The sequence below is a fragment of the Lemur catta genome, chromosome 18 (genome assembly GCF_020740605.2).
Source record: "Lemur catta isolate mLemCat1 chromosome 18, mLemCat1.pri, whole genome shotgun sequence".
NCBI lineage: Eukaryota > Metazoa > Chordata > Mammalia > Primates > Lemuridae > Lemur > Lemur catta.
This window is the reverse complement of record NC_059145.1, coordinates 37,428,440-37,453,796: the sequence shown is the minus strand read 5'-3', so window position 1 is coordinate 37,453,796 and position 25,357 is coordinate 37,428,440. Positions and strand designations below refer to the sequence as shown.

At 42.8% G+C, this 25,357-nt stretch overlaps 1 protein-coding gene across 1 annotated transcript; it reads left to right on the top strand.

Moving 5' to 3' along the window:
• Positions 1 to 15,707: 15,707 nt before the first annotated feature.
• LOC123623220 (IQ domain-containing protein F5-like) lies at positions 15,708 to 23,895 on the top strand. Its single transcript, XM_045530095.1, has 2 exons — positions 15,708 to 15,722; positions 23,485 to 23,895. The coding sequence occupies exons 1-2, from the start codon at positions 15,708 to 15,710 to the stop codon at positions 23,890 to 23,892; spliced, it is 423 nt and encodes a 140-aa protein (XP_045386051.1). The 3' UTR covers positions 23,893 to 23,895.
• The last annotated feature ends 1,462 nt before the right edge of the window (positions 23,896 to 25,357 follow it).

The following is a 25,357-nucleotide window of genomic DNA, read 5'->3' as shown; positions in this document are numbered from 1 at the left end:
GCATCTGAATCAATGACATATTTAGCTGACTTGGCTCCAGGCAGGAAGCCTGGCTGCAGTCAGGACTCTAAGGGGCCTGATCACCCTGTTAGGAGCCACAGTTATGGTAACTCTCACCCAGTGTTGCCTCAGACAAATAAAATGGATTTGTTCATGCCCCAATCTATATAATGAATTAGGGTGTCTGATTGGGTGGCCTAGGCTCCTGAGAATTCTTATTTCTTGGCTATGTGAAAGTCAGGGAGTGGAGTTGTAGGGGAATAACTTTGCCATGGCAATCTTGCACATGCCCCGATATGCTGCAAAGGCAAAGTCTTGAGCCACAGCTAATCTGAGTCTTTGCAGAACACCTTGTGATCCTTCCAGACCAGGGGAGAATAGGAGGCTTATAAGGAGCTGCTCTGAGGCCCCTTATCTTCCTTAGGAACCTGTCATGAGACTGTTCTCAATCTCCTGCACAGTGTTCATGAGGTGTGGGGCTTTCTGCCCTGCACCCCTCAGCATAGAGCTGTAGAATATGAAACCACTTAGCTGCAGTCTAGAATTGGCTCCACAGCAACAGGGTATCTCACAACTTGTATCGCAGTCATCAAGCCCCTTTTGTGTTCTTCCTTTTGTTGTGTGAGACAAGAACTGTGGGGAGCTGGCACTTTGGACTAGTCTTCCTTTCTCTATGTGAATAATAAACTATCAATCTACAGTGGCTCATTGTATCTTTACTCATTGGATCAGTCAGTCATTGGCCTTCGTATTCTCTTGTGTCTCGTGTGTGCTTGACCGCCATGTACCAGGGGCTGGTTATCTGTCCTAGTTACTACAAAACCTCTGGACCAGGAGAGCTGCAAGTTGTAATGCTCATGGTGTACCTGTGTGGCTGGAATGATATAAAAGACCAGTGGGAAACTAAGGCAGTGCTTCCCTGTGTCAAGGTGAACTGCACACACCTTGACCTTGTCGCTGGCAAATGTTTGCACCCTTCTTGCCCCTTGTGGGTAGAAGAGGATGAGGAATAAGAATTAGTTGCTGGGACTCCTGATGTGAGTGAAGCTGCTACACATGCTGATTCCCTGGCCTGTATCCTTTGTGGAGTTAAGGAGACTTAGTGCTAGATTAAAGTCTGTTGCGTCTTGAGTTTGATTGCTAACCTACCCTGCTGGTGGTGAGACCTGACTCTTCAGACTGAGGACAGAAATAGTCCAAATAGACCAGTAATCACAGTAAGATTTATGAGTTAAACTCAACAAGTAAAAAGCAGGTTGATAGATTGGATTGAATGTACTAAATGGATTTAAATAATGTTGGTTTGTTTGTTTGTTTTTTTGAGACAGAGTCTCGCTCTGTTGCCCAGGCTAGAGTGAGTGCCATGACGTCAGCCTAGCTCACAGCAACCTCCAACTCCTGGGCTTAAGCAATCCTACTGCCTCAGCCTCCCGAATAGCTGGAACTACAGGCATGCACCACCATGCCCGGCTAATTTTTTCTCTCTATATATATTTTTTTAGTTGGACAGATAATTTCTTTCTATTTTTAGTAGAGACGGGGTCTCACTCTTGCTCAGGCTGGTCTCGAACTCCTGACCTCAAGCGATCCACCCGCCTCAGCCTCCCAGAGTGCTAGGATTACAAGCGTGAGCCATCTCGCCCGGCCGATTTAAATAATGTTTATAAGAGATGCATCTAAAACAAAGTAACACAAAGTTTGAAAATGAAAGGATAGAAAAAAGATATATCAGGCAAATTTCCAACAAAAGAAAACTATTATAACAGATTAGAATTTAAACATTAAAAGGGATGAAGATGTTTTATACTAGTGGTCAACAAACCATGGCCTACTAGCCAATCAAATGCACTATCTGTTTTCATAAATAACATTTTATTGGAACAGAATCACTCCCCTTTGTTTACATATTGTGCATGTCTTTTGAGCTACAGTGGCAGGGTTGAGTAGTGACACAGACTGAATGGCCATCAAAGCCTAAAATATTTACTATCTGGCTCTTTATAGAAAAACTTTTCCAACTCTTGTTGTAAACCAGTGAAAGGAACCCTATTCTAAGAAGCTATAATAATTGGAAATGTATAGGTACTCAACATAACTTCAAAATATAAAAATAAAAAACTAATAGAATTACAGAGAGAAGTAGACAATTCTACATTTATACCTATTTCAGACATGGATCAAGCAGATAGAAAAATGATAATAGGATTTTTGAAAAATCATACATATACACATACATATATATACATATAGACAGAGAGAGAGAGAGCGCTTCATTCTCCAACACACATGAAACAATAATAGAAAACATTCTCATGCCTGAAGCTTGAATTGTGAAAAATGGAGACAGCTGGGCAGAGGGTAGCAGAGCCGAGATATATGCATAGACGAGGCATTGAGCTTTTTGCTCATGAGTGATCATGGCCAGTCAAAATTATGAAGTAGTCAATGTTGCATGAGAGAGAAAACAAAGAGAATAGAGATCATGAAGAAATGGTAGCGACAAGAAAAATTAGAACATAAAAAAGTTAGCCAAACTGGAGAGACCAGCCTAGGGTGAATGCCACTAAAGTCCTCTGGGAGTCCCAGAGCTGCCTTGCATTCCATTCAGGTCTTTGACATGCTCAGTTTTATGACTGCTTTCTTATCTGCATCTCCAGAACACCTTCTTCCCTGTATTGATCCTGTATTGGCAGTCCATCATGTGAGCTAGCCCAAGGAAAGCCATGCTTCTTGTAATGAATAGAAATAAAATAAAGTCTCCTTTTGACTATCCCACTGCAGCTATGACACAGTACCATGGTAGACCCATAGAGGGGTGAGTAAAGTCCATGAGAACATGGTCTTCCAGAAAGTCCTGGTGGGACTTGTCCCTCCCCCTGGTGCTGGCTGTTACTGCTAGTCTTGAGGTGTCTGGCTTCCTCTGGAAGGCAATGGAGGCATCAGCCCTGAGATATGAAAACAAGCATATGGATATCTCTTTCCTGTACCATCTCATGTATAGTAAGGAGCAAGGGTTTAGAAATAGGTATTGTATGAATGCTATAAACTTTGTCACAATGCCCACTTTATTTTCTTTTTTTTGTTCCTCATGTTAGAAATCATGAAAACAAAGAGGAACAGTGTGCTTCTCTGGGGAGCTGAGGAGAGCTGGAAAGATGCATGCTGAGCAGCATCTAGATTTGACTGTAAGGGACATCCTCAAGTGCCCACAGAATAAGAAGAAAGAAAACCAGACGCCCAAAAAAAGGATCATGTCTAAAATAAGCATGTACAGGGCCAAGCAGGGCCTAAGAAGAGGACACAGAGAGGGCCCTCAAGGGGTAATGTGGTCTTGGTCCTTTTTGTTTTCTTAAAAGACTGTGTAAGGAAGGGACTGTGCATGGACCAGCAGGAGGAGAACATGGTGAGTGATGGACTCAGGTTTCACATATTTCTACACATACCTCTAGCCTGTCTTTGACATGAGGGGAATGAACAAGTGTTATATCCTCTTCCATAGATCCTCTCACTGAAGAAGATTCAACTATATGGCTGGCATTCTACTCCCTGGGCTGCAGTTATTTTTGATGTCATAATTTTTCCATCACTCTTCTTACTTGTGCCAGGTGACTGAATCATCTAGAAACAAGCATGGGCATTTGCCATCATATAGGAGACATAAGCATACCCACCCGGTTGGCAGAAGTATCCTGTGACTATCACAGGATGGGAGAGACCCTGGAACTTCTTAGACTCTGAGATTAGGTTAGGAAGCTTGCACTGTGGATGTCATTGTTCTAAGCCAAAATGAGAAAGAACAGTACCATATGCAAATCCATCTTTCTCTATAAAATCAACTCTACAAAAATAAATAGGCAACTATCATTGAAACTGAGAAAGCTGAAGAAACATTTTAGAAAAGCACAAGGCAAGTAGATGTCCCATAGAAATAAGAGAAACCCAGATTATTAATATCAGAAACATTAAGTGTCCTGAGGGTGCTGAATTGTGCCTCCTGTATGGACCCAGAATAATAATTTAAAAAAAAGTTGGTCAACTAAATCAAACTCAACATTTATATGTTGTTCCTCACCTTCCTGAGTACTGGTAGAGGTGGTGAGGAGGCATCTGGAAAGCCAAGGAGCTGAGATTTTGAGCAGAATTTTTGACAGCTTCTTTGTGAGGAGGCACAGAAGTTGGAGAGCAGGCCTGATAAGGATGATGGCACACACCCAGTGTTTAGTGGTGGGAGCAAAGAGGGCTACAGCATACTAGGAGAAAGGTGAATTGAAAATAGACTGGCATTTGCCATGGTGAAAGCCTTGTTTCACATCATCTCACTCTGAAATTGGATTAAAGTGATCCAGGATTACTACTGCTCCATCCACCTACCAGAAGCAAATGTAAATCACCTCTGAAGGAAGACAACATCATCTCAGACCTCAATTTATTTCAAAAATTTTTCTTATAAAATGTCTAGCACTCAGTAAAAAATTATCCAGACTTAAAGACAAAAAAACCCTTGAAAACAAGTGAAATAACTGACAACAGAAATAGACTCACTGAGAATTCAGATAATGAAGTTACAGATACAAATTTTAAAATAACCATGCTTAATGTGTTAAAGAAAATAGAAGAAAAAATGAGAATTCAGCAGCAAATGGAAACATATTTAAGAAGTGTCAAATGGAAATTTTAGAACAGAAAAACACAACCCAATTAAAAATTCAATGGGTGAATTTAACAGCAGATGAGATAGAATATTAATGAACTGGGAGATAGGTGAAGAGAAAATACATAGAATGAAGCACTGAGGGAAATAGGATGGAAATACAAAAGATAGGGTATGAGACACCGGGGATACAAGGAAAAGGTCAAATACATATAATTAGAACCTCATCCCAGAAGAGAGAATGAGGCAAAAAAGCCATTTGTGAAGAGATAATAACTGAGAAATTTCCAGGACTGAGGAAAGATATAAAACTACAGATTCAAGAAGTCCTATAAATCCCAAGCAGGAAAAATTTAAAAAAAAATGAAAAACAACCCACACACGGGCACATGTATGAAAAACAAAGACTAAGAGAAAACTCTCAAAAACATAGAGAAGAAGATTACTTCAAAGGAGCAACAATTAAACTAACAGCTGACTTCTCACCAGAAGCAATGGAAGCAAGAAGACAATGAAATTATGTTGTTAAAGTATTAAAAGAAATAACCACTAATCTACCTGTTGAAACGATCCTTCAATAATAGGGGAAAATATAGAAATTTTTAGACAAAAGTGGAGAAATGAATCACCAACAGACCAACACTTAAAGCAATACTAAATGGTATTCTTTAGGCAGAAAAAGAAAATGAGCCTAGATGGCAGGCAGAAATGCAGGATCAATGAAAATAGTAAATATGTGGAAAAATCTAAATGAATATGGACTACATTAAATAAGTATATAAGTTGGGAAGGGAAACAAAGTTAAAGTGTCCTGAGCTCCTTGGATTGTCGAGGAAGAGGTAAGGTGAAAGTGCTAAATTTATGGTAGACTTTGATAAGTTAAAGACGCATATTGTGTTCCTACAAGGCTGCTCTGTTTAATATGGTAGCCCCTGGCCACATGTGGCTATTGACACTTACAAATGTGGCTAGTCCTAATTGAGATTTGCCATAAATATAAAACATACACCAGATTTCAAAGACTTAATGCAAAAGAAAAGAAAATAATGCCATTAGTTACTAACTTTATATTGGTTACATGTTTAAATGATAATATTTTGGATATATTGAATTAAATAAGATACATTATTAAAATTAAGTTCACCTGCCTCTTTTTCCTTTTTTTACTGTAGTTACTAGAAAATTTAAAATTACATGTATGGCTCAGATTATATTTGCAATATACATTGTTTCTATTGGACAGTGTTGGTGTAAGGTAATCACTAAACAAATAGTAAAAAGAAGTGTTTACCTCTCAAGTTAATTAAGGTTGACGGTTGTGGGAGAAATGGAATAATAAGAAACAATCAAGCTAACAGAAGGAAAGAAAGGGCAGAGAGGGAAAAAATCCCATAGAATAGATGAAGCAAATGGAAAGCAAATAGTATGACAGTGGATTGAAACATAATTATACCAGTAATTACATTAAACAAAAATGGGCTGGGTGCTGTGGCTCACGACTGTCATCCAAACATTTTGGGAGGTCGAGGTAGGAGGATCGCTTGAGAGGCCAGGAGTTCAAGACCCTGTCTTTACAGATAAATTTTAAAAATTAGCCAATATGGTGGCATGTAACTGTAGTCCAGTAGCTACACAGGAGATTGAGGCAAGAGAATCACTTGAGCCCAGGAATTCGAGGTTACATTGAGCTATGATGGTGCCACTGCATTCCAGTCTGGGCAACAGAACTAGACCCTGTCTCAAAAAAAAAAAGTAAACCGACAAAGAGCTCCAATTAGAAGATAAAGATGGCCAGACTGGATTTGTTTTAATTTATTTTTTAAATTCAGGATATTATGTGGGTACAAACATTTTAAAACAAAACATGTTGCTTACAAGAGATACCTCTAAAATACAAAGATTTAGAAAGATGGAAAGTAAAAAGAAAATTATAAACCATGCAAACACTAACCAAAGACAGTTGGTCAAATTAATAACATCAGACAAAGCATATTTTAAGATAAAAAGTATCTAGAAATAAAGATGTTCACTTCATAACGATAAGACATAGTAATTCTAAATTTGTATGTACCTAATAGAATAGGTTCAAAATATTATAGATTATAAATCAAGAATTGACAGAACCACAAGGAGAAATATGCACATTTATAATATAGTGAGACTTTCTAAGACACTTCTCTCAGTGTCAGATAGAATAATAAGAAAAATAATTAGTAAGAAGGATATGAAATATTTAAACAACAAAATTAACAACATTCACCTGATTGGCATGTATAGAATAATGCACCCAATGACTGTAAAATACACATTATTTTCAAGCACACATTAAATGTTTACCAAAAATGACCACATGCTGAGCCATAAGACAAGTCTCAACAAGCTTAGAAGAATCTAAATCATACAGATTACATTCTATGACCACAGTTGAATTAAGCCAGAAATCAATAACAAAGAAAAAATCAGAAAATTACCAAATGTTTAGAAATGAAGCAATACACTTCTATATAAATCAGAAGTCAAAGAAGAAATCAAAATAGTAATTAGAAAATATTCTAAACTCAATGATAATAAAATACTATGTATCAAAAATGGTAGGATGCTGCTAAAACCAGCTTAGAGAGAAATATATTATTTCAAATGTATGCATTAGGAAAGGTCGAAAACCAATGAGCTAACTATCCACCCTAAGAAGTCATAAAAGCAATTTAAACCTAATAGAAGTAGAAGAAGAAAAATAATAGAGATAAGGACAGAAAATAATGAAAAATGAGTAAAAGATCAAGGCAAAAAATAACATATTCTAGGCCTCAAATTTCTGAGAAATCTAGAGGGTCTTGGTTATCAGGCACAGGGTTCCTCATAGTAACATGGTATCCTCCAGGTCATTATGTGCTTTCGCCTAGATCCTGCACCTGTGACAACAGGACAGGTGTATCTCCATTTTCAGATCAGGAGGTAGATACTCATGGGCACCATCTGCTAGAAGTAGGACACAAACTCAGGACTTTTAGATTTATGTTGGCACCTGCCCACTTCTTTGGAACCATCCAAAGTAGGGTTGGTTGTTAAGAGACAGAACCAGGGCCCCTTCTTGCTAGATACCGGGGCTGAGGTGCGGGCAGTTTTATTTCCCTAAAAACTGAAGAATGCACAGCAGAACAAAGCAACAGTGAATATTCTGCCTGGGTGAGATTCACTGAAGTGCTGGGCACTGCTGTATGCTGTGCTCGTGACTTTGATCATTTAGTGCTGGTTGAGGCCAAGATTGGCAAGGCTGCTGGGATAGAAATAGCTGGCAGCTTGGAGGTGGAAGTGGGGGTTCTATGCAAACCAGGTGGTCAGGCTGCAGTTCTGCTTTGCATGTGGTACATCCATCCACACCTCTGCCAAGTGCTGTGGTGAATGATCCAGGCCCAGTGTTGATACTACATCTTCCAGATCCACAGCCTTTTCCAGGAAGAGTATGAAATCACTTCCAACCAGCTGGGTTCCACACTGAAATCCTGTTGTGAAGAAATCCTGCAAGAAAAACTGGCTCCCTTACCCAATAAAGATCTTGCCTTTTTTCGTGTGTCTCACAAACTCAAGTCTTCAGACTCCAAGGACTTCTAATTTAGGCTGACAATGTCCATATGTCATTGAAACTCTATAAATTAGAAACTGAGAGGCCCAGGGCTGGTATGATGTACAGAAGAGCCCAAGTCCAAGTGTCCAGCCTTGGTACCATATTTAGATACTTCCATTCAAGGATAGACATTCTCTCACATTATTGGACAAATTGTCATACATGGCTGGACATTCCCTCTGCTGGGAGGGACATCCTCATGCATGGTTGTTCATCACCTTCAATAGACATCTCCACACATAATTGGATATATTCATGTGTTTGGCTATCCTGATGCACTGGTGGAAATCTATATACATGCATGGGTCGACATGCCCACCCTTGGGTGACTGTCCCATTTAAGGCTAAACATCCTCACTCATTGCTGGACATCCCACCATGGCTGGACACCCCAAGGCATGCCTGGACATCCCTGCTCATGCATAGACATTGAAGAGCCCAACTCCTGTGATATTTCAGGCCTGATCATTGGCAACTACAAAGCCATTATTTGCCAGGCCTCATGGGAGAATCCTGCCCTCCCCACACCAGACTTCGTGCACAGCCAATGCATTGCAACCTTTGAAGGGAGTTAGAGTTAAGGACTCAGGCCCCTCTGACCTGCCATGCTGTTACTTACATATCATTCCTAGCCCAGGCAACTTCATTTGGAGGCTTCTTTATTGCGGTCCTTCAGCTGAAGCTTTTTCTAGGTGCCTCTACCAAAACCTCCTTAATTGGGTGAGTTGGGGGGACCTTTTTCTCCACTCTGACTCAGTACTCAGTATGTTTCCACTCCTAACCCTTCACTCTCTTCCCCCTCCCAGCCCCTGGATTCATAAAACTATAGGAACACTTTATTCAGGGCTCCTGTGGCAGTGAAACCCCTCCTCCCATGTGTCTGTGCTGATCTACCTGACCCTCAACTGGTCTTCTGTTCCCTGGGAGAAAAAGGAGTGTGGGAGAGTCAGTGTTTTCTCCAGTTTAGCCTCTTGCTTATACCATCACAGTAATTAAATGCTTGACTGTTACTTTCATTTTGGCTTGTTGTCTTAATCACCTACTCTGACACCTCTCAGTTCAGCATTCTTTAGCTCAGCTGAGCTCCTGACAGACATCTTTACTTATGGCTGGACATCCTAATCATGGTTGGGTATTACCCTAATGGCTGGACCTCCTTCCATTATTGGGCATCACTGTTAGCTGGACATCCTCACCATGGCTGTGTGTCCCCACCCATGTCTAGATATCCCCACCAAGGGCTGGACACGCCTCCATGATGACTAATATTCTGCCAATGTGTCGACATCCACCTATAGCTGGACATGGTACCAATGACTGGACAGCCCCATCCATATCAGGACATCACAAATTACTGATGGCTAGACATCTTCACCTATGGTTGTACATCCTCCCATGGCCGGACATCTCTTCCATGACTGGACACTCCCACCTATGGCTGCATATCCTTCCATGCATGTTGGATATCCACACTCATGGGCAGATGTCCCCACCCATGGCTGGACATTCCATCCGTGACTGGACATCCCCCCTTATGGCTGAACATCCCCCATGGCTGGACATTCCACTTGTCCTTGCATGCACAAACCTGATAAAAGGTTTGTCTGCACATTTGGCAACTTCATGGACTTGAGAAAGGACCACTTCTTTCTTCCTTTTCCTTCTGCTTCCTCACTCAAGCAAATTCTACCTTTTCTAGCCCTCCTGCCCCCAGCTCCTCTTAGTGTATAGCCAGGATCTCTATGTCTTTGCATAACATGAATAGGGTCCATGTTTTGCTCTATAAGTTACTGGAATTTGGCTTATGACCATTTGTCTTCCTCTTTTCTCTCAAAAAGCTGGTGCCCCATCATTTAGGCTTTAAGGCAAACTTAGGCTGGCAATTCCTAGGTCATGTCTCAGATTAGCTTCATCTCTCTGTCTCTGTTTCTCTGACTCTCTCCCTCTCCTGCGCACGTGCACATGTGTGCACACACCCATGCACACACAAACTAGAGAATATCATGGATGCTCCTATTCCATAATTTATCATTATAATGGCTCCTGTCTTAGTCCATTCATGCTGCTATGAAAGCACCTTGAGACTGGGCATGGTGGCTCACACTTTGTAACCCTAGCACTTTGGGAGGCCAAAGTGGGAGGATTGCATGAGGCCAGGTGTTTGAGATAAGCCTGGGCAACATAGGGAGACCTCCTTTCTACAAAAAAAATTTTTAAAAATTAGTCAGGTGTGGTGGTGCATGCCTGTAGCCCTAGATACTCATGAGGCTGACCCAGGAGCATCTCTTGAGCCTGAGAATTGGAGGCTACAGTGATATGTGATCATGCCACTGCATTCCAGTCTGGGTGTCAGAGCAAGACTCTGTCTCAAAAAAAATACCTTAGACTGGGTAATATATAAACAACAGAAATTTATTTCTCACAGTCCTGGAGGCTGGGAAGTTCAAGATCAGTGCATCAGCAGATTTGATATCTGGTGAAGGCTTATCCTGTCCTTCATAGATGGTACCTTGTTGCTGTGCCCTCGCAAGGGGCAAGTGCTGTGTCCTCACATGATGGAAGGGCAAAATGGCGCCCCTGAGACTTTTATAAGGCAGAACCCTCTGACCTAATCAACTCCCAAAGGCCCCACCTGTTAATACTATTGCGTTGGAGATTAGGTTTCAACATATGAATTTTGGAGGGACACAAACATTCAGACTACTCCTGTCACCATAGTGGCCTGGATAAAATTTCCATTGTTGTGCTGCCTCCACTGGGCTTCCTTCCCACAGGTGCCCACATTATCACACTGGCAGAGACCTGGTGTTCTCTTTTCCTCTGCTCTTCAAGTTTCCCTCTTCTCTTGCCCATCTATCCCTAATCACACTCGTTTATTTTCTCTTGCCTCTCTCCCTTCTCTTAATTGTTTATTGTCTAAATTAAGACTCTTTTAGTTGCAAATGACAGACAAGAGAGTTGGAAGACAAAAAGGGAATTTATTGTTTTACTTAAAAGTTAAGACGAATATATTAGTTTATGTGGCTGCTGTAACAAATTATTATTACTACAAACTTTGTGGCTTAAAACAACAGAAATATGTTCTCTTATAGTTCTGGAGGCCAGAGTCTGAAATCAAGGTGTCACAGGGCCACATTCCCTCCAGAAGGCCTAGTGGAGATTTCCTTCCTCACCACTTCCGGGTCCTGGTGGTTGCATTCCTTGGCTTAAGGTCGTATCACTTCAATCTCTGCCTCCGTCTTCACATCGCCTTCTCCTCTGTGTTTCTCTATCAAGACTCCCTCTGCCTTTCTCTTACGAGGAAACCTGTGATTGCATTTAGATCCCACCCAGATAATCCAGGATAAGCCTTCCTCATAAGACTCTTAATCACTTTTTTTTTGCCATGTAAGGTAACAGTCACAAGTTCTAGGGATTTGATGTGGATAACTTTTGGAGGCCCATTTTTCAGCCTACTGCAAAGCCCATTTTTTGCAGTTAGATTCAGGAACCCAGACAATGTTACCAGGCCCCTCTTCCCTTCCTGGCACATCTGTCCAATCTGCAAAGTCACGGCGAGCCAGATGGGGCTTGAAATAGAGAATGCCATGATGTAGAGTCCTGGCTGTAGGAAAGCCTGGCTGCAGCCAAGCTCATGGCCACTTATGGGAGGTCCATCACATAGATGAGGGCCTGGCCTAGGCCACCCTAGGCTGCTGCTCCTGATGGAAGATCCGTTGAACCTCGTCTGTAAAGGAGACCCTACGGCTCAGGTTGGTTGGGATGCCAATAGAGCCAGGGTCCTATTCCAACCCCTGTCCCCAGGGAGGGTAGAAATTGGGCTTTATTTTTCTGAGCCCCTGCCTAGGCATCTCCATTCAGAGTAGGGCACCAGGGAGTCTGGCTGCAGCCAGGGCCGGCTGGGAAAGCCAGGATTCCACAGGCCTGTGCTTGCCAGGGCCCTCCGGGGCAGCACAGTGCTTGGCAGGGAGCCAGGCGGACAGGGCACCTCAGCTGAGCAACAGCAGGACAGGCACTGTGCCTCCAGGCAGCCGGGGAGGTGAGGGGGTAGAGGGAGGGGGAGAGAGGGGAAGAGAGACAGCCAGAGCCTGTCCCTGGGGAACGCCAGAGCAGGACCTGAGGGGCAGCAGCTGTGTCTGCCGCCTCCCTCCCCTCGGGCTGAGCAAGGCTTCCCTCCCCTCTGGGGCAGGAACCAGGCACAGAGTTGGGGAGAGGTGGTTGGGGGCCAGTAAGCAAGCAGAGGAGGACTAGGGCTATGCAGGGGAAGGCTGTACCTCCACCATTAGAGCCCATTGGTTTGGGCACATCAGCCTCTAAATCCAGCCACATCCTCAGAAGCAGCTGTGCTGCTCCCTCCTGCCCCTCCCCCTTCCCTGTCCACCTGTCCAGCCCCCAGGCTGCCACACCCTCTGCTGGGCCTGCCTTAGGTGCACGCTGCGGGCCTCAGGTGGGCTGAGTCTCCCTCTGTCTCTGGCATCTATGGCTCAACCGTCTCTCTCATGGTCTCTCACGGTCTCTGCTTTGTCATCCATGCCCAAGGTCCCTCACTCTCACCCTGTGTCCCTCAGATGTTGGTGTCTGCACCTCCCTCCCAGAAGTCTGAGTGAGGTCTGTGACCCTCCCCAGGGTCCTTCCATGGTAGGCCCTGCACAAGGGGTGGGAGGACCAGTGGGGAGTTGTGCAGGGGCCACGGGTCTTCATGCCTTGCAGCTGGGTTAGGCTTTCCCTAACCCCAAGACCCCTCCTTTTAAAATTTATTTTTATTTTTTATTCTCTTTTTCTTTTTTTTGAGACAAAGTCTCCCTCTGTGGTCCCAGTACAGTGCAGTGGCATCATTTAGCTCACTACAACCTCCAGCTCCTGGGCTCAAGCAATCCTCCTGCTTCAGCCTCCAGAGTAGCTGGAACTACAGGTGTGCACCATGACACGCCCAGCTAATTTTTCTATTTTTAGTAGAGATGGGGGCTTCGCTCTTGCTCAGGATGGTCTCGAACTCCTGACCTCAAGCAATCCTCCGCGCTCAGCCTCCCAGAGTGCTAGGATTACAAGCATGAGCCACCGCGCCTGGCCTTATTTTGAAGTCAAGTAGTTTGATGCCTCCAGCTTTGTTCTCTTTGCTCAGGATTGCTTTAGCTATCTGGGCTCTTTTCTGGTTCCCTAACAATTTTAGAATTTTTTTTCTATTTCTGTGAAAGTTGTCATTGGTATTTTGATAAGGATTACATTGAATCTGTAGATTGTTTGGGGTAGTATGATCATTTTAACAATATTAATTCTGATCTGTGAGCATAATATGTTTGTGTCCTCTTCAATTTCTTCATCAGTGTTTTGTAGTTTTCCTTGTAGAGACCTTTCACTTTCTTGGTTAAATTTATTCCTAGGTATTTTTTTTTGTAGCTATTGTAAATAGGATTACCTTTTTGATTTATTTTTAGCTATTTCATTATTGGTGTATAGAAATGCTACTGGTTTTTGTATGTCAACTTTGTATCCTACAACTTTACTTCATTTGTTTATCAGATCTAAGAGATTTTTGGTGGAGTCATTAGGGTTTCTAAATATAAAATCATATCATCTGCAAAGAGGGATAATTTGACTCCCTCTTTTCCAATTTGGATGCCTTCTATTTCATTCTCTTGCCAATTCCCCTGGCTAGGACTTCAGTACTGTCTTAAGTAGAAAATGTGCATCCTTATTTTGTTTCAATTCTTATTGGAAAGGTTTTCACCTTTTCCCCCTTCAGTATGATTTTAGCTGTGAGTTTGTCATATATGGTCTTTATTATGCTGAGGCATGTTTCTTCTATGGCTAGTTTATTGAGCATTTTTATCATGAAGTGATACTGGATTTCATCAAATGCTTTTTCCTGCATCTATTGAGATAATCACATGGTTTTTGTTGTGATGTTTTGTATTGTCACATCATTCTGTTGATGTGATATATGATATAAATTTGCGTATTTGGAACCATTTTGTATACCTGGGATCACTCTCACTTGGTCATGATATATTACCTTTTTGATGTGCTGTTATATTTGGTTTGTTAGTATTTTGTTGAACATTTTTGTGTCTACGTTTGTCAGAGATATTGGCCTATAGTTTTCTTTTCTTGTCTGGTTTTGGAGTCAGGGTAATGCTGGTCTTGTAGAATGAGTCAGGGAGAATTTCCTCCCCTTCAATTTTTTGGAGTAGTTTAAGAATAATTGTATTAGTTTTTCTTTATAAATTTAGTAGAATTTGGCAGTGAAGTGCTGGATGTGGCGTCCCATGCTATAATCCAGCACTTTGGGAGGCTGAGGTGGGAGGATAGCTTGAGGCCAGTAGTAGTTCAAGTCCAGTCTGGGCAACACAGTGAGACCCTGTCTCCATAACAAATTTAAAAATTTGCTGGGCATGGTGGCACACACCTGTAGTATCAGCTACTTGCGAGGCTGAGGCAAGAGGATCACTTGAGCCCCAGAATTCAAGGCTGCAGTGAGGTATGATTGTGCCATTGTACCTAGCCAGGATGACCCTGTCTCCGGAAAAAAATATATATATATTTTGCATTGAAGCCAACCAGCCCTGGGCTTTTGTTGTTGTTGGGACACTTTTTATTACTGATTCAATCTATTTACTTGTTATTGGTCTGTTCAGGTTTTCTATTTCTTCCTAATCCAATCTTGGTAGGTTACGTTTGTCCAGGAATGTATCCATTTCCTCTAGATTTTCCAATTTGTTAACATACAGCTGTTCATTATAGTCTCTGATGTTCTTTTGTATTTCTGTGGTGTTAGTTGTAATGTCTTCTTTTTCATTTCTGATTTTGTTTATTTGAGTCTTCTCTCTTATTTTTTGGTTAATCTAGCTACCAGTGTATTAATTTCATTTATCTTTTCAAAAAAACAACTCTTCATTTTGTTTTTCCTAATATTTAGTTTTTAGTCCCTATTTCATTATGTTCTGCTCTGATCTTTATTATTTCTTTCCTTCTGCTAGTTTTGGGTTTGGTTTGGTCTTACTCTTCTAGTTCTTTCAGGTGCATCACTAGATTGCTTATTTGAAATCTTTCTAGTTTTTTGATGTAGGCATTTATTGCTATAAACTTCCCTTCTAGCACTGCTTTTCCTGTATCTCATATCCTTTGCTATGTTGTGTTTTCATTTTCCTTTTTTACAAGAATTTTTTTATTTTCTTCATAATTTCTTCCTTGACTCAATGGTCATTCAGGAGCATGTTGTTTAATTCCATGTGTTTGTACAGTTTCCAAAGTTCCTATTGCTATCAATTTCTAGTTTTATGCCATTGTGGTATGAGACACTTGGTATGATTTTGATTTTTAAAAAATTTGTTGAGACTTGTTTTGTGTCCTAACATATAGTCTGTTCTGGAGAATATTCCATGTACTGATGAGAAGAATGTGTATTCTGCAGCTGTATGAAATGTTCTGTAGATGTCTGTTAGGTCTGTTTTGTCTAAAGTGAGGTTTAAATCCATTGTTTCTTTGTTAATTTCCTGTGTATGTGATCTGTGTAATGTGGAGAGTCGAGTGTTGAAAGTGCCCAACTATTATTGTATTGGAGTCTATCTCTCCTTTTAGATCTAATAATATATTTGGGTATTCCGGTGTTGAGTGCATATATGTTTAGAATTGTCATATCCTCTTGCTGAATTGATCCCTTTATCATTATATAATCACCTTCTTTTTGCTGTTTTTAACTTAAAGTCTATTTTTTTCTGATGTAAATATAGCTACTCCTGGTTGCTTTTGGTTACTATTTACATGGAATATCTTTCTCCATCCCTTTATTTTCAGGCTATATGTGTTTTTATGGGTGAAATGAGCTTCTTGTAGGCAGCATATAGTTGAGTAATATTTTTTTATCCAGCCATCCAGTCTATATTTTTAAAGTAGAAAATTGAATCCATTTATATTCAGTCCATTTAAATTATTAATATGTGAGGACTTATTGTCATTTTGTTGATTTTTTTCTGGTTCTTTTTTGTATTTTTTGTTCCTTTCTTTCTCCTTTATTGTTTATCAGTGTGGTTTGGTGGTTTTCTGTAGTGATAATATTTTAGTCCTTTCTCTCCCTCATTTGTGTATTTGCTCTACCAGTGAATTTTATACTTTTGTGTTTTCAGGGTGGTAGATATCAGCCTTTCTTTTCCAGGTGTAGGATTCCCTTAATCATTTCTTGTACGGCCAGTCTATTGGTGATGAATTCCCTTTCTCCTTCCAACTCTGCTCTGCACCCTCTTCCCGTGGAGTCTCCTGTAGGTTCAGGGACCGTTCCTTCAGACCCTCTTCCTGTCTATGTTTGTCTGTCTGTGTGTTTTTTCTCTTTCATCTAAAACTTCTCCTTCTTACAGAGACGCTCTGGTTGGTGGTGTCTTTGGTCCTCCATGTTGCTCCTCCTCACCATTGATGAGAGTTTTTAAAGAGACTTTTTTAGAAAGAATCACAGTTTAAGGCACTCTCCAATTGCCAATCATCTCCAAGATGATTGAAAACAGATGGAACCCGAAACACACTGTGGCACAATCTCAATGGCTGAAGGTAAAATACTGAAACATTTAAAGAGGAAATAAAAGCAATGATTTACCGACATAGGAGTTAAGTCAGATTGACTTTAGCTCAGCAGTAACACAGGATACAAAAGGAGAGTGGAGCCACACCCCCAACTGTCTGAAGAAATATCTTTTTAAGCACAGAATTATAAATTTACCCAAAATGTCTTCCAAGTGTATGGGCAAATAAAAGACCGGTTCTTATCGGCAAAGACGAGAAAGCTTCCTACACTGCCCAAAATATATATATGTTTTGAGACAGACTCTCACTCTGTTGCCCAAGCTAGAATGCCGTGGCATCAGCCTAGCTCACAGCAACCTCAAACTCCTGGGCTCAAGCAATCCTTCCGCCTCAGCCTCCCGAGTAGCTGGGACTACAGGCATGTGCTACCATGCCTGGCTAATTTTTTTCTATATATATTTTTAGCTGTCCAAATCATTTCTTTCTATTTTTAGTAGAGACGGGGTCTCGCTCTTGCTTGGGCTGGTCTCAAACTCCTGACCTTGAGCAATCCTCCTGCCTCAGCTTCCCAGAGTGCTAGGATTACAGGCATGAGCCACCATACCCGGCCATGCCCAAAATATTTACTGGGCAATGAGCCAGCCACATGACAGTGAGAAACTAGGAGGAAGCACACAAAAAGCAACAGCGAACAGAGAAGCCAGGAAAATTTATTCTTAAGTCTAAACACAATTTGGCTGTAAAAAATTTAATATCAGTTGAGAAATAAAATTCAAGATGATAACAATATGTGAGATTGTTGGAGGAGTGGGTGGAGGGAAAGGAACTGGGGTAAACTTCTTGCCTGATGTAGGGCAAGGCGATAGATAATGATTTGCTCCAGATGTTAATAGCAAATTATAAAATAAAATACATAAATGCAGTCACTGAGTTAGAGATGACCCAACTTATGACATTCCATACTTATGAATGGGCTCCTGTGGCGCCCCATAAGGATAATTTGTTAATATAATTAAACAGTTGAATTAATAACTCAGGAACTATTCTAGTTTCTTCTGCCCATGTAAGCAAACCTGCATGGCGTAAGCAGTTTGTTGGCTTGGCATCTTCACACTAACAGCTAACATCCTTGTTCATACAGTCATTTGTGCACAGCATCACTTTCGTCTTAACTTTTTTATTTGATTTTGTGAGTCTATGTTTACCCTTATGACCATGCCTCCAAAGGGAAGCTCCACTCTAAGTTCAGGTGAGCCTGCAGTGAAGAGAAAGGTGATCACAATGGAAACAAAAGTAGACATACTTAAGTGTTGGGAAAAAGGCCAGATGCTTTTCTCCTTGGGAGAGCATTCGTTGGGAACGCATTAGGCTTCAGTCACTCAACTATCAGAACAATTATAAAGGACATAGTGAGAATAATAGAACACAAGAAAGACTCCAACGAAAGCATCAGTTGTTACTGAACAGCCTAGTAGATTACTTATTGAAATGGAAAAGTTATTATTGATATTGTTAGAAGATCAAAATAAGCGTAACATTCCTCTTAGCCTAGTGCTGATGCAACATTAGGTGTTAACTTTTAATACTCTCTTCTGAAATTTCTCCTGTCTCCTATCTAAATTTTTTGTGTGAGTTTGTTTTTATATTGTTTGTTTAAATTAAAAGAAAGAGCACAATAGTTTCTGCAGCTTATTGTAGTACAGGGGTATTACTATTATTACAGTATTACACTGCATTATTAATACCATATATGAGCCATTATAAGATTGTTATTATTATTATATTATTATTACTGTATATGTGCTGTTCATCAGGGATCCAAGTTACATAGCAATTTGACCTAAAGACATTCTCAGGAACGTATCTCACCTGTAACCCAGGGACCGCCTATATTGACATTGAAGTGCATAAGAAATAGAATAAGGTGTGTAATTTTGATATCAATTAGGAATTGTATTTGGTTGCTATGGTATTATGGAAACCTAGACAACAGTGGCTCGAACAAATTAGAGGATTTCATCCTAGATGTGGGCAACCCGGGCCTGGTGTCCAGGCTTCTTCTATCACTCCATTTTCCCATGCTCGTGACTGGACCCTTGTCCCCCTGTTGTCAGTGTGAGGTTTCTTTGAAGTAGCCGGCGCCAGAGAAAGAAAGAGGAGCAGAGTTGAAAGGGATAAGTAAAAAGGCTTTATTGGAGCACTCGGGGTGGGGGTAACGAGTCCCGAGAGAGGGACCCGGGAGAGCCTCACAGGACCCACGGAGTGGTACCAGGGAGGCCGCCCCGCCCAGAAGTCTGAGTGGGTTTATATAGGTTCTTAGGACTGGGGGATGGGAGTTTCTTTGGCCAGGAGATGTCGGTGCGAGGAGTGAGGAATTTCTTTATTTCAGCTTTGGGGCAGGTATTGAGGGATAGGAGGGACTTCTTATTTTTTCCATTAGGGAAGGAAGGAGTACCTGCCACCAGCCTTACAGTCAGGATGGCTACCAGGGTGCCAGATGTCACACCCATTTTAAGGCAAAGGGCAAGGAGGCATCTTAGCCCGAGGCAGCCTCCCACAAAGCTTTCCCAGGAGACCACCCCGTGACTGCTGCTGCCGCCTCCCTGGCCAGGGAGTGTCACATGACCACCCTAGCTGCAAAGAAGGCTGACACAGGGCGGCTTTTCCCCCTCGCTAATCTGGGCATGTTGCTTTCCCAAATAATCACGGTCTCACTAGTTAGGAAAATGAGGAAAGTGGATGTGGGCTAGGCAACCAGCAGTCTGCCTCCACTTCTAAAATAGTAAAAGGAATATAAAATTCCAAACAATTCTCAACCAATTCAACCAAAGTCAACGAAAGGGAAAATGAAAAAAACAAAAAACAAAACAAGATGACAGATGGAAACCATGAAACAATATGGCCGTAAGTCCGGGTATGTCACAGGTCAAAAGAAATGTGAGTTTGTAGCAGTACCTGTTACAGTACAGAGACTTTCTTGCTGGATCAAAGGAGAAACGCCTGTATTTTGTGAACAAAGGGAGACAGGAAGTTGCAAATAAAGCAAGGGGAAAGACACAGCATGGAGGGGCTCCCACTTCTAGTAATAATGTGCTAAGTAATTGGAGGGGACCTTTTTGCTGAAGAGAACTGGAAAAGCTGATTCAGATATTTTCTAAGTTTCTGCTTGAAGGAATTGAAAAGTAACAATACAGTAAAACTTACTGGGCCATGATCCAAACTCAGAAGGACCTCCAGAGACATGAGGCTGGCATTTGGTATCGTCCAGCACCTTCCCCTTCAGACACACGCTTCCTGCGCCCTCCCGTCCCACGTGTTGTTCCCACCGTACCCCGTCCTCCACCTCATTCCTGCCTCCCCACTGCCCCTCGTCCCACTAACTCCATACTGAGACCCCCAGCCCTAAATGGCCTCCTCCTCTTCCCTGTGTCCCCCAGAACCCGCTCCACCTGCCCCATACTCACCCTACACATCGCAGTGCACCCCAGTGAGCCCTGGGGAGAAGCTCTGCAGGGCCCAGGGCCTCACGCTGACCCCTTGGGCCTTGGCCAGAGGCCCTTCTGTTCAGCATGGCCCTTGTCACACTAGGTGGGTTTTCACGGCCAGGAGCAGGCACAGGTGGGGCCCTGCTTCTGCAGTGGCCACCCCGACCTGTCTCCTCACTGACAGGAGAGCAGTCACAGACATTTAGCCTTAGGTGAGACCTTAAGGGTTTCCTGGCCTACCTGTGTCCTGCTCTCCCAGGAGGCCTATAGCTGGGTGACCCACAGACAGGCCAGGCACAGGGGATGCAGCCACAGTGACCAGTTTCCCCTGTCCCCGCAATCCCACTATCCTCATCAAAGATAATCATTGCTTAATTTTTATCGTGTGTATCTTCCTAATCCCCCCTTTCATAAAGCCTTTATACCACATGCATATAAATACAGACACAGGCCACAGTGTTCTTCAATTTATTTCACTTGTACTCTTCCATGTACGGACAGAACACACTCATTCTTTGTGGTTTCTTTAAGTGCTTGGTTTGATGAGTTTTCACAATTCTATATTTCCCATTCAGCGTCCCCCAAACAATATATAGAACATTCCTCCTTGTTTCTCTGTGCTATTTGCAGGCAGTATTCCCTACGTCCCTACCCTAGATGTAAGCTCTATTTGATTTATCTTCCCTGTACATTAGTTTTGCCTGTTTTAGAATTCCATATGAATGGGATCATCCTGTAGATACTGTTTTATGTCGGGCTTCTTTCATCTGGCGTGTTTTTGAGGTTCATCTATATTATTCTGTGTATCAGTGTGTTCATTTTTATTACTCAACACTTATTATTGAACATTTATATTACTGAACATCCATTACATGAATATGCCTCTAATTCTTTGTCTGGTCACCTGGTTGGTGGAGATTTGGGTTGTTTTCAGTTTTGATCTATTTGAAAAAAGCTGCTATGAACATTCACGTACATATATTTTGTAGACATGGGTTTTCATTTTTCATCTGCAAATATTTAGCAACAGGACTGATGATTTATAGGGTGGATGCATGTCAAAAGTCATTAGAAACTGCCAAACCATTTTCCAAAGTGGTTCTACTGCTTCATACCTTTCCGCCAGTGGTGTATAGAGATCCAGCTATTCTGTATCCCACCAATGTTTAGTGCTGAAATTATTTCTTATTTTAGCCATTCTCTAGGATGTTCTGGGGTATCTCACTTTGCTTCTTACTTGTATTTCCCTCATGACTAACAATGTTGAGCATCTTTTCATGTACTGCTTAACCATTCGTAAATCTCCTTTTATGGAGCACCTGTTTAGGAATTTTGCTTCAAACTCATTCTTTCTCTTTGTTATTTGGTTCCATTGTTTTATTGAACTGAAATCCATGTAATTGAATTCCTTATTGATGGAGGTTTAAACGGTCTCAATTTTATGTTTTTACCAACCAGACTAACTAACGTTTGTGCCAATGAGCCAGTATTTCCAGCGCCTTGCTTTTGTAGCCAAATTTTGGCCATTGCTACAGGAAAAAATGAACAAATGTTCCTTATTTTCACTAAAAGGGACTCAGCTGTTGGAAGCCATCCTGGTGCCTGAGTCATAAGTGCCCTTATGACATCATCTCTCTCTCCTCTCCTCCACTCTTCCTGCCAGAGTTGTGGCTGGACAAGTCCAGACCTGAGCATGATGGAACCATCTAGCCCTTAACTATGGGCAATTTAAGGGATTGCAGACCTAAGGAGTTGAACCATCTATCTCCAAGTCATGGGAAGTAGATGCTGTGTAAGAGACAGGCCACCCAAAGTTGCAGGAAGGGGGCGGAGGACTTTCACAGTTAATCAGAATGCCAGCCCTACGTCTCTAGTCTCCGGGCAAGCCAGGAGGTTGAGGATGTAGTGGACTTGGCACAGAGTTATACAAAGAACAACCTACCCACACCTCTCCCCTTTAACCTCTGATTACAGAAGGATGGTCACATTTGTGAAGTCGTGGTCATAGATATTGATGAAACCAGACTGTTGAAACAGTTGGCAGAGAAGGAGAAAGAGCAAAAGCCTCTTCCACCAAAACCAAAGGTAGGCCAGTGCAGGCCCTCGAGTTTGGGAAAGACCCCTGACCTGCAACATCTCTGACCCATGACACCCAGCAATGATGGTTGTTTTCTCTGTGGCTAATAGCCTGGGATGACATGGAATTCATTGCCCAGAACAGGACACATTCTGAGTGAAAGTGGTGCTATTAATTATTATTCAGGAACAACCATCATAAACCAAGAATGTCTCAGGGCTATTCCCAGCTGCAATGAATAGGGATAGATTTGTTCTGGGCTATCTTTTCCCATTTCCTTGTCAGCCTGAGAAAGGTGAGTGATTGAGCCATGGAGACTTGGTTGTAGGAAGAGACACCCTGAAAAGTGGGAACCATATCATGGAAAGCTGGGGGGGAGTGGCATGGCGAGGGCTGTGTTTGGAGATTGTATGTCCAAGTAAAGAAAAACCCAAGTCTAGAATTGTGTGGGAGTGTATGTCTGTGCACATGTGTGCATGTACATGTGCACTAATTGAAGTTTTAAAGAAGTGTTAAAAGAAAAACTGTGTTAAAATAAGTGATACTGAGAAATAGATGAGAAAGATCCCAGACTGCATGGAGGAGGGAAACTTTGCATACTACAGCGTGACAGAGGGAGAACAGGTTGTGGATTTCAGCTGGAGTCAGGGGTGAGAGGGCAGGGCCAGAAAAATGCCACATCTCCAGGAGGTGGGAGGGGTCTGAAGGGACAGGTCATGGATCCCAGGTAGCTGGTTGGGCCCAGGTGGAATGTGGTAACCCTTTGACCCCTAGATCACAGTGTTCTTCCTCTAGACTGGCCAACCAGGCCCATGAAAACCCAGATAAGGGAGCTACGGCAGGTGTACCCCCATTTTGCAGATGGGGACATTGAGACTCAGAGGTCAAGGTGAGGTGTCCATGTCTATTAACCTGCAGGTGGCAGGGGTGGGACACCTACCTGGTCTCCAGGGTCCAGCTGTTGCCCTGCCCAGGGCTCCTGAACTTTAGAGGAAGGGGCCATCGTTGTTAGAGACTCAGGGTCCCTTCCTCTCACATGCTGGGGCTGAGATGTGCAGGGAATGTGTACTGAGTGTTCTTTCTTTTCTTGCAAACTCTCCTCCGCCCCCAGAAGCAACCCCCTGACAAAGTAAAGGCAGCAATAAAGATCCAGGCCTGGTGGCGGGGCACGCTGGTGCGCCGCACGCTGCTGCATGCGGCCCTCAGAGCTTGGATCATTCAGTGCTGGTGGAGGCAGGTGCTGGTGAGGCTGCTGTACCAGAGGCGGCGGGCATCGCTGGAGCTCTTCACAGGGCAAATATGGGCAGTTGTCAGGCTGCAGTCCTGGATCCGCATGTGGCTCGTCCGCCTGCGTTACTGTCGCTTGCTCAATGCTGTCCGCATAATCCAGCTCTATTGGCGCTGGCACAGCTGCCATTCCCGCGGCTTTTTGCACGGCACCTATGAGCTCACAAGCAGCCAGCTGAGACTTGAGCTTAACATCTTCCTGGGATCACAGATTTGTCAGATTAAAAACTGCATCCCCTTCCCAATAAAGAATTGACCAGGTCTGCTCCAACTATGTGTCACTAGATCTCTGTTAGACAAGTTCAGGAGGTCTTTGTCTCACCAAAGGGTCAGGGAAAATGACGGCAGACACCTGGCATCTCACAAGTCAGCTCTGGGGACTCAGCCAGCGTTGTCTGGGGTCTTGTGGGGAGAAGGGTCTGGCAGCCCCACGCTGGAGGACAGGACCTGTGACTGATCAGCAATATCTGCCACAGGTGGGAGGGCTGGGGTTGCAGGGTCGCCAAAGCGGCCAACTCCAGGGAAACTCATTCTTGGTCTGGTCTATGTAAATGGCGCCCCCTATGGGTGTGCAATATGGAGGGCTGTGCCATCCTTTGCTCTTCATTCTCCAATGTCTCCCACTGAATTTAGAACAAGGTCAAAGTCCTCCCTGTGGTCACATAACCCTGCCTGGCCTGGTCCTGGCCATCTCGCCCTCTCAACATCCTCCCTGGCCATGTTCACATCTCAGAACTTTGCACTTGCTGCCGGCTCTCCTGGGCCTGTCTTCTTCCAGGTGGAGCTCTCACGTCATGCGGCTTTGTCTCTGTGCAGATGCTTCCTCCTCCAGCTCCTGACTATTCTAGGTCCTGGCACACACTGGGTCTCTCTCTCTCTCTCAATATGTACAGGTCAAGTTCCTTATCAAAGATGCTTGAGAGCAGAAATCTTTCAGATTTCAGACCTTTTCGGATTTTGGAATATTTGCATCATACTGACCAGTTCAGGATCCCTAACCTGAAAATTTGAAATCTGAAATGCTCCAGTGAGCATTTCCTTTTAGCTTTGTGTCAGTGCTCAAAACATTTTGGATTTTGGAGCATTTTGGGTTTGGAATTCTTGGATTGGGGATACTCAACCTGTGCACGTGCAGATATGCCAACTACCCAATCCGGAGTGAGACCTACTTCATCTGGCCCTGACACCCCAGGACGTGGTATTCTTTTGCCTCAATTATCCCTGGGCAGGTCCCAGAAGACAACTAGGGCCCACCTCTGTCGTTTGGAACCCGCCAGATTATTAAACTAGATCATCCTAAATGGTCCACCCTGCCCTGCTTTGCCTTTGCCATGGAAACTCCAGTAAACACTGTGACCTACACTCTCCCCTTGCGCCTGTCTTCTGCCATCTGACCAGTACCGGGAGCTTTCCTTGTGACTCTGCGTGGCATGTGGTGACCCCCTCTGCAGGTCCTGTGAGTATAATAAACTTTGTTTTCTTGAGTTCTCCTGTGTCTCCTCTTGAGGCCACACCTGACTGACCATCACCTAAAGGAACAAAAAACGTGTTGTGAGTGTGTGTGTGTGTGTGTGTGTGTGTGTGTGTGTGTGTGTAAGATTGAAGAGAAATTCACATAACATGAGACTTACCATTTTTTATTACCACACAAACTAAACTAAGTGTAACAATTCAGTGGCATTTAGTGTGTTCACAATGTTAAGCAACCACCACCTCTAACA